The 14,905-nt window shown below is 35.1% G+C and overlaps 1 protein-coding gene across 2 annotated transcripts in view; it reads left to right on the top strand.

Annotated features, from left to right (window-relative positions):
• Positions 1-13,457, top strand: part of LOC117922354 (zinc finger protein 830) — a 28,889-nt gene extending 15,432 nt beyond the window's left edge. The window contains exons 3-9 of one of the 2 annotated variants that reach the window (XM_034840481.1): positions 6,172-6,271; positions 10,156-10,354; positions 11,351-11,500; positions 11,537-11,654; positions 12,456-12,531; positions 12,647-12,693; positions 12,775-13,457. In XM_034840481.1, the coding sequence (XP_034696372.1) occupies positions 6,172-6,271; positions 10,156-10,354; positions 11,351-11,500; positions 11,537-11,654; positions 12,456-12,531; positions 12,647-12,693; positions 12,775-12,958 (874 nt within the window). In that variant the 3' untranslated portion in view covers positions 12,959-13,457. Of the gene's footprint in view, positions 1-6,171; positions 6,272-10,155; positions 10,355-11,350; positions 11,655-12,455; positions 12,532-12,646; positions 12,694-12,774 lie in introns of both variants that reach the window. The other variant, XM_034840480.1, reaches the window with a different exon arrangement.
• The last annotated feature ends 1,448 nt before the right edge of the window (positions 13,458-14,905 follow it).

The following is a 14,905-nucleotide window of genomic DNA, read 5'->3' on the forward strand; positions in this document are numbered from 1 at the left end:
TAAGGTGTTGGCGAATAGGCTAAAGAAGGTGTTAGATAAGGTGGTTTCCGGGGACCAAAACGCCTTTGTGAGGGGCAAACAAATCTTGGATGTGTCTCTTATTGCCAATGAGGTGATTGATTTCTGGCACAAAAGGAACGAGAAAGGGCTGATCTGTAAATTGGACATTGAAAAAGCCTATGACAACATTAATTGGAATTTTCTTATGAAAGTTCTGATTAAAATGGGCTTTGGGTCGCCGTGGATGGAGTGGATTTGGTGGTGCATCTCAACCGCCAAATTTTCAATCATGATCAATGGGGTGCCGACTGGTTTCTTCTCGAATTCCAAGGGGTTGAGACAAGGAGATCCCCTTTCCCCGTATCTCTTTGTGTTGGGTATGGAAGTGCTTAGTAATCTGATTAGAAGGGCGGTTGATGGGGGCTTCTTGTCAGGTTGCAGAATTCAGGGGAGAGGGGAAAAGGAGATGATAGTTTCCCATCTTCTCTTTGCTGATGACACAATCATCTTTTGTGAAGCTAGGAAAGAGCAACTGTCCACTCTAAGCTGGATTTTGGCTTGGTTTGAGGCGGCTTCCGGTCTCAGAATTAATCTAGATAAAAGCGTCTTAATTCCGGTTGGTGAGGTGGAAGATATTGAGGAAATGGCTGTGGAGCTTGGTTGTAAAGTGGGATTGCTGCCCACTGTTTACTTGGGGCTGCCCCTTGGAGCTCACCACAAAGCTGTCTCTATTTGGGATGGGGTGGAAGAGAGAATGAGGAAAAGATTAGCCCAGTGGAAAAGACAATATATTTCGAAGGGAGGGCGTATCACCTTAATCAAGAGTACTATGGCCAGCCTTCCTATTTACAATATGTCCCTTTTTCAAATGACTAAGAGTGTTGTAAATAGACTCGAAAAATTACAAAGAGACTTTCTTTGGGGAGGGGGCAGCTTGGAGAGGAAAGTCCATTTAATTAAATGGGAGGTGGTGTGCACTCAAAGGGAGAAGGGTGGCCTTGGCATTCGGAAGATTGATCCACTGAACAAAGCTTTGTTGGGTAAATGGTTATGGAGATTTGTCGTTGAAAAGGATAACCTCTGGAAGTTGATGATTGGGGTGAAATATGGTCAGGAAGAGTTTGGGTGGAGAACTAAAGAAGCCCGTGGTACTTATAGAGTGGGGGTTTGGAAGGAGATTATGAAGGAAGCTAAGTGGTACTGGGATAACATAAAGTTTAAGGTGGGGAAAGGGACTAGAGTTAAATTCTGGACTGACCAGTGGTGTGGCAATGCGGTGCTGTCCCATTCTTTCCCCTAGCTTTTTGAGATGGCGGTCCATAGGAATGCAACGGTCAATGACATGTGGGATCCAAGCAGTGATCAAGGAGGTTGGAATCTTAGATTTCATAGAGACTTTAATGATTGGGAGTTGGACTTGATTAGAGGATTGCTTAATATGCTCAGGGACTTCAAGATATCTTCAGAAGAGGACGTTGTGCTTTGGAAAAGAGGGGGGGGGGGCATGGTAAGTATGGGGTGAAGGTTGCCTACAACGGGCTGGTTGTTATCAATGCGTGCACTTTTCCGTATAAATGCGTTTGGGTGGACAAGGTCCCAACCAAAGCGGCATTTTTTGCTTGGGAAGCCGCGTGGGGGAAGATTCTCACCTTGGATAGGCTTCAAAAAAGGGGTTGGCAGCTTTCTAACCGTTGTTTTTTGTGTGGCTGTGAAGAGGAAAGTGTAAATCACATTTTGTTACATTGTAAGGACCTTATGGGAAATCGTCTTTGCCCTTGTTGGGGTTCAGTGGGTGTTCCCAGAGTTAGTGAAAGAGGTGTTATTCAGTTGGAGGGGTTCCTTTGTGGGGAAAAAAAGGAAAAAAATTTGGAATTCTATCCCGTTGTATATTTTTTGGACGGTATGGAAGGAAAGGAATAGATTAGCTTTTAAGGGAGGGGTGTTAGATATACAGAAACTCAAAAATTCTTTTGTTTGTACCTTGTGGAGTTGGGCTAGGGTGTATATTGGAGAGGAGTCCTCTTCACTCTTAGGTTTTTTGGAGTGGCTAGCGGCCACTTAAGGGAGGGTAAGGGTGCTTGTTTTTTGTGCTCTCGTTTTAGGCTGATTTGTATACTTCCTATATGCTTGGTGGCCTTTGCCCTTTAATATATTTGTGTTATCTATCAAAAAAAAAAAAAAATTGATTTTTAAAGAGATAAGGTGAATCTATTCTTTTTGTACAAGATGTTTTACTTTTTTATAGAAGTTTCTGATTTTAAAAACAAAAAATAGGAAGTGTATCAAAATAGACATTTAGTTTCCCATTGCTTGTTTCTTGTGATCTTTGGTTGTGTATCTTTTCTATGGTGGGTATTTAGTGTTCTTTTAAGGATTTGTTAGGGATAATAGGAGCAAAGTTAGTTGATGCCTTTCAAATCGAGGGAAAGGCCAAGATATTTGAATAATAGATAAAGGTATGGTGTATACTTCTTGTTGCCCCCTTTGGGTTTTCATTATTAGGGAGTTCACTATCATTTTGTTTATTTTGAATTTGGGTCCAGAGCAACATATGTTACTCCCTTAAATGAGTGTTCTTATTTTTCAGCTCCATACCTTTTGGGTTTTACCTGGAACCTTATCAGGATGTGATATTTTTGTTCATGTCATTCTTCCTACATGTGACTTTCATTTCAATTCTCTATTAGAGTTGTTTGTTTTGTATGAAAAATACCTAATGGATTTTATGGTGAAAAAACATCCTCTGCCTACCCACTATTATCAAAGGTAAGCCTTGGTGGTAAATAGTGCAAACCATGGGTGAAGTGGTTTGCTTTAGACAAGGTGTCTCTGATCATCGCTATGTATGTTGTGAAAAACACAATTTGTGTGTAAAGATGAATGAATGGTGCAGTGAGTGTTTTCCTTTTTTCTGGAGTAATCCACATTAACTATCTCTCCTTTTAATAGAAATAACCAAAGATTAGCCTTTAAATAGGTCATCTATGATAGCCATCGAATGATGCATAAACACCAATAGCTATTCTTAGATAAAATGCCAGCTATTCTAGGTTTTACTTTTCCTTTTTTCCCCACTATTGAAACCCTAAGCACCATTATGCTTAGGGATTTCCTTTGGGGAGGTGGGAATCTGGAGCGAAAACCTCATTTAGTAAGATGGGAATTGGTGTGCTAAAGTAAAAAGAAAGGGGGTTTGGTGGTCAAGTGCCTTTCCACATTCAATAAGGCTCTTCTTTGCAAATGGAATTGGCGATTTGCGAATGAAAGAGGGGTTTTGTGGAATCAAGTGATTAGAGGGAAGTATGGGGAAGAAAGAGGGGGGTGGTGCTTTCGGGAAATGAGAGAGGCGTATGATGTTGGGTTATGGAAAGGGATAAAGATGGAATGAGATATTGTGAGAACTAGGATTTCCTTCTCAGTAGGTAATGGGCATAGGTAAGATTTTGGAGGGATAAGTGGTGTGGGGATTCTCCTTTGTCTGTGTCATTTCTGTCCTTGTTTGCTTTAGCTGTTGATGAGAAGGCATGGGTGGTGGATATTTGGGACTCCTCAAACTAGGGGGGTAGGGGGGGATGGAACCCTTGCTTCTCTAGATCCTTTAATGATTGGGAGGTGGAGGAGGCGGAAAGCTTCTTGATGCGGTTGCATGGGAAGAGAGTGTGTGGTGATGTGTAAGACACGGTGTTTTGGAACGAAACAAAGAGTGAGAAGTTCTTGGTCAAATCCCTCTACTATGCTCTAGAGTTGGATAGCTCTTCTTCATTTCCCCCAAGTTGCATTTGGAATGTGTGGGTGTAGCCCAAGATTAGCTTCTTTGCTTGGGAGGCTACATGGGCCAAAGCTTTAACTTTGGATTTAATTCAAAAAGGAGGACGGGCCTTAGCAAATAGATGTTTTTTGTGCCATGAGAGGGAAGAGACTATAGACCACCTTCTTTTTCATTGTACTAAAGCAAGGGTCTTGTGGGAATTGTTCTTTTCTTTGGTTGGGGTGTCATGGGTGCTTCCTTCTTCAATTAAAGAGACCCTCCTTAGTTGGCATGGTTTGTTTGTGGGCAAAAAGCGTATGAAGGTGTGGAGTGCAACTCCTCTACATATTTTTTTGGACGGTTTGGAAGGTGAGAAATAGATTAGCCTTCGATCTAGAGACTTAAATACTATTTTGTTTTTTCCCTTTGGTTAGAGGCAAAGTTGTTTATAGCTGATCACCCTCTAACTTTAGTTAGTTTTGTTGATTGGTTGAGCTTTAGTTAAAGTCGTTTTTTGACTTGTTTGAGTGTTTGTTTCTTTTCTTTTTGGCTGGTTTGGTGATGGGTGCATAGGTGTTGTATACCCTTGAGTTGCTCTTTTGACGTCTCTTTTTTAATAGATCTTTTTCTTTACCTATCAAAAAAAAAAAAAAAAAAAAAATTATGCTTTATCTCATGATGTAATCGAATGCATATGAAGAAAAAGTGTAATTCTATCCAAACAAAGAATTCAAGCACTCTCTCCTTTCAACACACAAGAGGCGATATACCACCAAACAACGTTTGTCAGGGGTTAAAATATGTAGGGAAAGATGTTACCTAATGGATAAAAGAATGCTTACCAAGCAAAAAGACCTACAAGGAGCAAATGAATTGCACAAGGTTAATTGGGATGTATTTAAAGGTGAAGAAGATGGAGAGATATATTTAAAGCTCAAAGATGTGTTTCTGCAGTCTTGCTTCGAGTGGTCTTTGCATGCATTTGCGCAATAAGGATGTCTCTTTTTGATTTTGTAGATAGTTCAGGTTTGATGCAAGTGGTTTTTGTGAGTGTTGAGTTCAGGTTTTCTATTTAGTTATTTTATTTATTTATTATTTATTTTTATAACCACTATGTCTTGGTGGTCCTATGTATAATGTACTAGGTTTGGCCTCTTTGTGGCTCTTAGATTTGCATATCTTATTATCTATCAAAAAAACAAAAAGGCGATTAAAGAGAGAGGAGATTTATGGATGTGATAGAACAATTTGAGTTCTAGTTAAAGCAGCCACAAGAAATTTAAAAAAAATCATTTTCTTATTTGCTTTTCTTTTTTTCTTTGTTTTCATCTCTTTCTTGATCTCTTTCCTTCTGTCAGAAACAACAATTTATATGCATAGCATGTTGGCTGTCTCTGACTCTCTGTGTTCAGGGGAGAAGTTGTTCACAAACTTAGACAAGCACCTCCCCTCTTAGCCAACTCATCAACTCTCTAGGTAGTCAACCAAGCTTTCCAAGGCAACCCATGCTTCTAGAATGGTCAACAAATCGGTGAATTTAGAAAGCATATCTCAATACTCCCTCCTATCCAGAAGAGATTTCTAATTCAGAGCAAGTACACCACTTTCAAAGTTGGGGTGAGGATAAGATTTTTTTTCCCCTCAATGTGCAAATCAATACTGGGTGGCTTATATGAAAACGTCCTAACAGGCCTATTTTTGTGTTTCCTGAGCAATTTCCCAGACCAATTTGCAATGGAGTACCATCAAAGTGGATCTTAGGCTATCAATAGGAGAAGAGGGGATGGGGACGAATTTCTCAAAGACCTCATAATTGCCCTCCTCCTATGAGAATGGCATATTGCCCACCAGTACACAAAATAAAACCGATGGAAGTAGGTAGAAAATTATTTAGGAAGAACCACTCAGATTATGCAGTATGGTAATGTACATCAATAAGTTGGGTAATCAGCTATAAAGTTGTAATTTCCATAATGTTATAATGATCTTCTACAGAGTATCTGAAAATAAGTTGATGCTGAAACTTGTCATATTTTCATATGCCTTTCAAAGATGGATCCCTTTAGTTAGTCAATAATTGATACTGGTTAATTTCAAGTATGCTTAACTGTTATTCCTAATTCTTTGTGATGAATCAATCCTCACTGGTGAAATGATTATGTATCTGAAGTTTGAGACAACAACACATTTGCATCAATAAATTCTTGGATGTATGATGGAGTTGAGTTTTCACAATGGCCTACTGCTTCATCTATTATATAATGGTTTTTCTTTCCCTTGGTTAAATGTTTGTGTGATTATTTTTGGCTTATTGGTTGGTCAATCAAATATTGAACCCTTTTAAGTTGGTTCCTACATCTAAAACTAAATTGTTCATGAAGTTTCTGATTGCCTCATCCTGTCTTTTCCATTTATGCATGTAGGTACAATGAATTTGATCAACCTGTCTGTAGGGTCTGTGATGTCATTTTGAAATCTGAATCCCTATGGGATGCACACCAAGCTTCTCGTAAACATCATGAGGTGATGCTTACTGTCCTAGTTATGTTATGAATAAAGCTATTGACAAATTGCATTCAGAGGTTCTATAGCATGTACAATCACACATGACACAAAAGATTATTGTAATTTCATTCCTTTATGATAGATAAATTCTAAAATAAGAATGCAGTGAAATCATGTATGAAGATATCTACAGATTGTCACACTCAAGAGTCGATACAGTAGAAGAAAAACATTTGTCTTTGTATTTACAGATTAACATGTACATCAAAATGCAATGAATATTGTCTATCAAAAAAAAAAAAAAAAAAATACAATGAACACATGTATTTGTGTTATCTATTTATACATGCTATTGATTATTTGCATGTCAAAATCAGGTTGTTTGATTTGAAAAGATTCTATATGGATTCAAAAGATGTATGTGCTAGGGTCTTATCTTTGCTACTGAAGCTATACTTTTAATATGCTTTGTTTTTTTTTTTTTGAAATTTTATGCACGTTTCCTCTTATATATTACTTTTATGTTTATTATCTATACATAATTAACAATTCATGATGATATCATCGATCATTATTTTCCTGTGTTTCATATTGTATCCTAAGTGGAAATATCATTGAAATCCTTCTATACTTGTGTAAAAAATAAACAGCTGTCATGCATAGATTATCGCATAGTGTATAATTATAATTTTGTTTTTAAACAAAACAAACAAAATAGGGTCTGCAACCCTACTCAGCAGCTGCCCAGTTGACAGCTCCAATCTGGCTCTATGCACCTAAAGATTATTTTGTACTTAAAAGGAACTATTTAAAAAAAACACAAAAAGAAGAAAATATTTTTAATCTGTTGTTGGATGAAACAGGGTGAATGAGCCCTATCAGGGTATAAGGTTTTTTTTTTTTTTTTTGGTTTTTGTTTTTTGTTTTTATTTATTTATTTATTTATTTTATTATAAACAATAATTCGTTGATAAGGATTTGAAAGTACATGTGAAGGATGAGAATTCCTTCCTGAAAATAAAAATTTTGATTAAACATAAACAAATGGATGATTTCCCCAAAATGCAAAACGAGACCTCAATATATTGCCAAAAGAAACCATAGAAAGGAAAGACTATTCTCTATGGGCTGAAGCTTTGCTCTAAGCTTAACTATTTTGACTTTTATGATTCACACACCAAATTCTAATTGAGCTAGAGTCCCCTTGAAAGCTGTAATTGTTGGGCCTCAAAAAGAGGAATAGAGATAGATTAGGTTCCATATAGATTTTGTAGTTCTCCACTTATCCTAAAAAATCTTTACATTTTTTTTCTTCCAATTTGCCAAAATTTTTTGCCTTTAGAATAAAGTGCTCCTCAAACCTCTAAAGGATATCGTCATCATGTCACCTATGCTCCTAGGAGGAATCCTATTAAGTCTTAAAAGCTTGTTCCATAGCCCCAAAGTCCTAGGGCAGTGTAAAAAGAGCCTGTGCCATACCCTATGCCTTGCAGTGTATAAGTTGTGGGCTTATAGTTAGCAATTTGATGTTTTTTCTTAGAAAAAAACTGAATGCCACAATTATGGAGCTTCTTCAACCCATAGGAATTTTCTTTTATCTTTGTCAAGCTTCTTCAACCCTTTTTCTTTTGAAACCCGCCTCTTCTTTTGAGCCCCACAGCAATGCTGGCAAGATTGCACATTCAGATTCTTCATCAAACCCTTTATAAAAAAAAATAAAAATAAGGAAAGAGAAAATGGCAAATGATCTGCATCTTTTTGATCTGATGTCTCGCAAAGTATAAAGAACCCATGCCTAGAGAAAAGAAAAAACAGCAAAACCAGCCCCAAAAAGGCTGTAAACAAGTCACCTATTTGCAAAGAACTCGTGACTTGCATCTTTTGTGCAACTCCTAATGCACCTAAGTCACGTACAATGTAAAAAATGCAGTCTAAAGTGCTTACAAGGTATAATGCATGAAAATAGGATAAATAAAAGTGAACTGAAACTTTATTAAATAAATAATAAAAATCCACATGTTTATTACACCATGTCATGCTTTTAAGGGGTCTATCTTAACAATTGAGTCATTCTTTCTTTATCTACATTTCAAAATTCTTTCTTTTAGGAATCCTTCCTTGGATAGAGTTTTTTCCCTTTGTTTTTCTCAAACTTGATTAACTTCTTAAAACTTTCTTGTGATGGGTACAAGGTCCTCATCTTCTTCACTAGCTTTTTCTTCTTCATCATCAATGGTGGAGGCTTTAAGAGCAATATTTTTCTTCCTCTAATCTTTCACTTCTTGATGACTCTTCATGAGTCATCAAGGATCCAATCAATTCCTCCAAAGGAAGTTTTGTAAGGTCCTTAGCTTATTGGATAGTCATAACTTTGGCTTCTCATTTCTTACAAAGAAATCTTAGAATCTTCATGACCTCCTCTAATTCCTTGTAAACCTTTCCCAAAGCTTGGAATCCATTAATGATGTCAGCAAACATCTCAACAATAGATTTATTATCTTTCGTAGAAATAACTCATAATTAAGCACAAGAATATTGATTTTAGAGTCTTTAACTTGATTTGTCTCTTCATAAGTTATTTCTAAAAATCTCCAAATATCATAAGTGGATTCACATTGGCAAACGTAGTTATATTTATTTCTATCAATTGGACAATGTAAACATTAATAGATATCTTTAGCATTTAAATGAGCTTTTCTTTTGTTAAACTCATCCCACTTTTAGCTAGGTTTAGGTATAACAACTTCATTCTCAATTTGGTTTAGAATATGGGGACCATTTTGGATGAAAAAGATCATAATCAATGGATTTAAAAATAATGTCATCCTAGTTTCTCAATAGAAGTAATTGATTCCCAAAAAGAACAAATATATATTAATCGAAAACCCTTCCATATAAGATGAGTTGGAAGAATTAGCCATTTTCTCTTAGACAATTAAGTAAAAAACAAAAGGTCTAGCTTTGATACCAATTGTGAAAAAAAGCTATTTTGATTTAGATAATCATTCAAGAGTGGGGCGAATTAGGTATTGAAACTATTTTAAAAAATAATCAACTTAAGCAAGTTATGTAAAGGATAAGAATGAATAGAGAGTAATATTAAGAAATTAAGGGAATAATATTGCAAACTCTTTTATAATGGTTTGGGAAGCTGCCTATATCCACTCTCCTCAAGCTGCTAATAGGGTGAAGGTTACACTTAGATTCCAAGGTTCCAATAGACCTTTACAAACTCTTCAAGTAAAATGCCTACTTGAATACTTCTCTCACAATATTAAATTTTGAAGCTGTATCCGTATAGAGGCCAAGGTGTTTTATGTGTCAGGCTTTTGTTAATATACTGCACTGGAAGCTTAAGTGAAAGCTCTTGAGTCATTTAATGTTGGGCTCTAAGGTTTATATTTGATATATCTCCTAGGATAGTTCTCATTTCAGTTACTATTGGCCAGGTGAAATTTCCAATACACAGTTGCTATTTTATGGTTCCTAGGTGTAAACTAGTAACGCTTTCAACTTTCTTGTGACTTGTGGAATGCTGAGTAGATTGATGCAAATTTGAGTGTATTCAGGAAACTAAAGATTTTTGTACATGGAATAGTATAATCTGTTCAAAAAGGGAAAAAAAAATACTGCAGTAATTTTGAATGTATGATATGAATGCAAGGAGATTATAATAATTTCTCCCTGTTCAATTGTCTAAACTCGCCCTGCTTTGTGCTTAATCTTTGAACTTTTGACAAGATTTTGCAAAGATTTTAGACAGCATCTACAAAATTCCACTTTCTCATTGAAAATATGAGCCACAATTTTATATGAATTGGTTTACATCCTTTCAATTGTTATTATTATTTTTTTTATGTTTTGATTTACCATGAGTTAATGAAGTGCTTATACCACTACAGGCAATTAAAAATGTCAAAGCCAATGCTGCTGGACTAACTCGGGCTAACAATGCAAAACCTCAGGCCCCTAAACCTGAGTCCTCAACTGTATTGTCTAATGCTACATCTGAACCCTCTATGAATTTGCAGAAGGCTCAGCTATCATCTGGGCTTCCTGCAGATTTTTTTGATAATCATGTGACAAAGAAGCAAAAATCTGGTAAGAAAAAAACTGACATCCAACTTAAGCTTTTCTTCATCAGTTCAATTCTAGGCTATGGCAATAACTACCTTAGGCTTGTACTTGTTCTGCAGCATTTTCTATTGTTAAAAACTAAAGTAATTACTTTAGGTTTACAAATGTAAGGAAGTACCCAATTTTGAATTCAGAGTTTGACTGAAATTGAGAAGCAACCTATTACTGATTCTGAACATATATTCTAGAGTCCCACCTACCTGATGCCCAATAAGCCGGAAGAGTTGCTAAGGCCTTGTTTCTAGCTGTCCACATACTTCATGCAAATCCCCTATCATATTCTTCTTTCTTAGTTTCTTGGGGCATCTCTGTCTGGAGATTCATTGCAGAGAAATTCCTTGATTACTCTTCTTTTATTTCTAGACACCAATCCTCTGCGTTCTGACTGATGATCTTCATTCAAATATTTTGACAGTCAATGAGCACCCTTACAACTCCTGTTAAGCCTCAATCCTGGTGATCCTCCGGATTCAATTTAGCAGGTTTGTACGTCCTGCTTAAAGTACACCTTACACTTGAACCTTATGTGGGAGAGACAATCCTCACTGTGCTTGACAAGCTTGACATTCATAGGGGCCAATACAGATTCAATATCTTCTCCTTGCAAAAACAAGGACTTGCTAGATTTCAGCCAAAATGACTCAAGTTGGGCCCTGAAGCCCTTTGAAACACCCTTTCAGGTGGTTAAGAAAGCAAAAGGTGTTTGGTCTGTTAAGCTGACAAGTTTTCTAGAAAAACCAAGTGATAGAACTTTCTAGGATTTTTCATTTGCTTCTTCAACACTGTCTTTGACTGTTGATAAGTTCCTGCAGTCATGACTGTAATCGCAAGTTGTTATTAGTCTGGCAATTTGTTCTATATTCCCTAGTTGAAATTCAATTGCCCATTTTTGGGATTTGACTTGATCCTGGTAACCTGTGGTTTTAGAGGAATAATTTATATTTCATAATGTATCTCTAGGAAATGATGCGGTCAAGTTCCTAGATCCAGATTCATACAACAAGACTGGGGGTTCTGCTTCTGCTCAAACTCAGTCAATGGAGCCTCTTGAGTCGAAAAACAATTTAGACAGATTGTCCAGTTCTCACTCTGAAAAGATGGGAAAAAGTGGAATTCATCATGCCAGGGACCTTACCCAGACATCAGGAAAGATTGTTGGTTCAGAAACCAAGGAAGTAAAGGGTGCTCTTCCTGAAGGCTTCTTTGACAACAAGGATGCTGACCTTCGTGCACGTGGTATTGTGCTTGTTAAGCCGGATGTCAAGTAAGTTCTTGCTTCTGTTATATAAATTTATTTCTTTAAAATGTCACTATCATCTGACAGGGAGTGTAATAGATTCTCTGGAATAGTTGTCCCTTCCTTTGATTCTTTTATGTCCTCTACTACTGTTTCTTTTCTATCAAATTAGAGAAACAAGGTCTGAGAGGGTCTCAAAAGTGTGTAAAGAAAATTTGAGATTATATCTTGTTTGAAGAATTATTTTTCAGCACTCACTGGTCCATCATTGTCATTTTTGAAGCTTTGTCATCTTTTCATCATCGTTGTTATCATCATCGTCATTATCATCTTCTAATTTTTAACCTAAAAACAAAGCAAATACATAGGTCCTAGGTTGTGCTTAGAAGCTTTATTTTGGGCAATTTTAATTGGTGGATAAATTTCATGAGTCCTTTTTGGATGCTTGTGATAGGGTTTGAGTGGGAAATCTTTAACCTTCTCTTTAATAAAAATATCATTGGGAAAAAAATTAGGACTCTGCCTAGTGCTCACAGGTGTATGTGAATTGTGTACATCACAACTGTAGTGTAGTGAAATAAATCTTGGTATAATTTAGCAGGGGAGGGTGTTAGAGAGGACTGGCTGTGTTAAAAACCTTAGTGAGCCTCAGTGGAGGTTTCTCTGATTCGTGGGGAAGTTTATTTTTGATAGCGTAGGGACCTTTAACCCTACAGCATAATGGCACGTGTTTCATTGGATACTTGAGATGATCAGAAATGACTATGTATGATTGCATTACTTGGAACACTGAATTAGCCTTGTTAAGAAATGTTAAATCCTGGTCAGGGACGAGTACAAAGAATTTGAAAAGTTGATACAGGAGGATTTGAAGGAGGTGGACAACCGTTTGGAAGAAGAAGAGGTCAGGATCCTTTATTCCTTGCACCATTCCTAGAACCCAATAATGTAGTCTCTGGTGATGTTTACTAAAGATTGGAGTTATATCATTAACTTGGTTTTGCAATTTTATGATGTAGTTTGATGCAGCTGAGATGATTGAAGAGGCCGAGTCTGTGGAGCAAAAGTAAGTCAATTGTGGTCACGAGTAGTGTATCACTTGGGTTCTCCTATATTTCCAATGTTTTTGAGTTGACCTTTTGTTCAGGGTGTATTGGGAGAAAGTGGAAATGCTGAAGAAGAAGAAATTGGAGCTGGAGGCGGCTAGATCCGGCAGACGGAGTAAAGAGCCTGAGGTCAGAGGCAAGGGGCATAGCTCTGAAGAGGATTCATCCAGTGATGATGATAGTGATGGGAATTTCATGGTTGATTGGAGAGCACAACACCTGTGAATACTTCTGTTTGAAATTTTCTGGTAGCATCGCCTGTGCAGACATGTCTATGTTGGCATGCAAACACCTGATTACGTTTGCTGGAGTTTGGTGCTGCTTCTTTCATTCTGAGCCATTCTCCAGATTTTGGTTCAACTGGCTGCTGATTGAAAGGGATGGGGAGTGGGGCGAGGAGAGAGTAAGCCCTGGTCCAAGATCCTAGAATTTTACATTGTTTCTGTATGCATGTATATAAAGAAGATGTGGGTTTTGGTTGAAACTTGAATGGTGTATCCCGAATTCCGATACTAAGATTTAGGGTTTAATGAAGACAAATGGGTTAGGAAAGGAATCAGTTTTATGCTCTTATTGTTTGTTTGGAATTTGTGAGTTCTTTCCCGGTGTTGCTGGTTATTATCTGAAACACCTGCGCTACTTAACATTTATCTTTTCACTACCTTCAATTATATGGTGTAATCGCACAACTGAAATGCAAAATTTTCTGGTGGGATTATCTCATGATTTCAGAATCATAATTAATTCATATTATTATTATTATTATTGTTTTTGTTAGGGGGTGGCCATTTGGTGGTAATAGTGGGCAAGTTACAGTCAGTTTCGTCGTGGGTTCAAAGAGTAGTTTTTCCTTTTTAAAAATAAAAATTATTTGTTTCTAATTTTTAAAAATAAAGTGAAATAAAGAATAAGAGTCTGTTTGGTTGTGTGATTTAAAAATAATTTTTTTTTTTTAAAAAATTATAAATAAAAAATTATTTTTAAAATTTTTTAACATTATTTTTGTTAAAAACAAAGTAAAATAGAGAATAATTATTTGAAAATAAGTAAAAATTGTTTTCATCGATTTTTAAAACGAAAAAAAAAATTATAGAATTTTTTTTTAAAAGTATTAAAAAAACAAATAAATTTAAACATGTTATTATTCCATTTCTCTTGATAGAATTTTTTTAAAAAAGTATTAAACAAAAATAAAATTAAACATGTTATTATTCCATTTCTCTCTCCACAATCTAATCTTCCTTTAAATTATACGTATTTTTCTGAATTTTTCTAGAATATTTCATTAAGGAAATAAATTTCAAATCAAAGTGTACTTGAAACATAAAATTTATTAATTTTTAAAAATAATTTGAAACTCAAAAACTGATTTAATTAATAGTAAAATTTATGAAACTTAATAACATTAGTAAGTCAAAGATCAAAATTTATTTTAATTATTTAGGTTAGTTTGTTTATATATATATATATATATATATATATATATATATATATATATATATATATTTTTTTTTTTTAAAAAAAAAAAAAAAATTATTATTAGGTAAATAAGTTTTAAATTAAGCAAAACTTAATGCATTAGATTCATTAACAAGCTTAGTAATTTTTTAAAATAATTTAAAACTCAAATAGTAAACCAATTAATACGAAAAACTTATGGATAAAAATTGGTTTAGAAGGACTTTATTGTTTCTCTTTTACATAGAATCCTTATTATTTTTTTTTTTTTTCTTAGGTAAATGAACTCCAAATTAAATAAGACTTAATGCTTGGATTCATTAACGAATCTAGTAATTTTTAAAATTAATTTAAAACTCAAATAATGAACTAATTAATACTAGAAATTTATGAACAAAAATTGGTTTAGAATCACTTTATTGTTTATCTTTTACATAGAATCCTTATTCCCCAACTTTTTTCACTAAGCAAATGAATTCTAAATTAAATAAAACTTAATGTATTGGATTTATTAATGAGTCTAGTAATTTTTAAAATTAATCTAAAACTCAAATAATAATATAATCAATACTAGAAATTTATGAAAAATTTGGTTTAAAATAATTCTATTGTTTTTATTTTACATAGAATTATTATTTTCTATTTTTTTAACCAATCAAATAAGCTTCAAATTAAATGAGGCTTAATGTGTTGAATTCATCAATTAGTTTATTA

The sequence above is a fragment of the Vitis riparia genome, chromosome 9 (genome assembly GCF_004353265.1).
Source record: "Vitis riparia cultivar Riparia Gloire de Montpellier isolate 1030 chromosome 9, EGFV_Vit.rip_1.0, whole genome shotgun sequence".
Taxonomy (NCBI): Eukaryota; Viridiplantae; Streptophyta; class Magnoliopsida; order Vitales; family Vitaceae; genus Vitis; species Vitis riparia.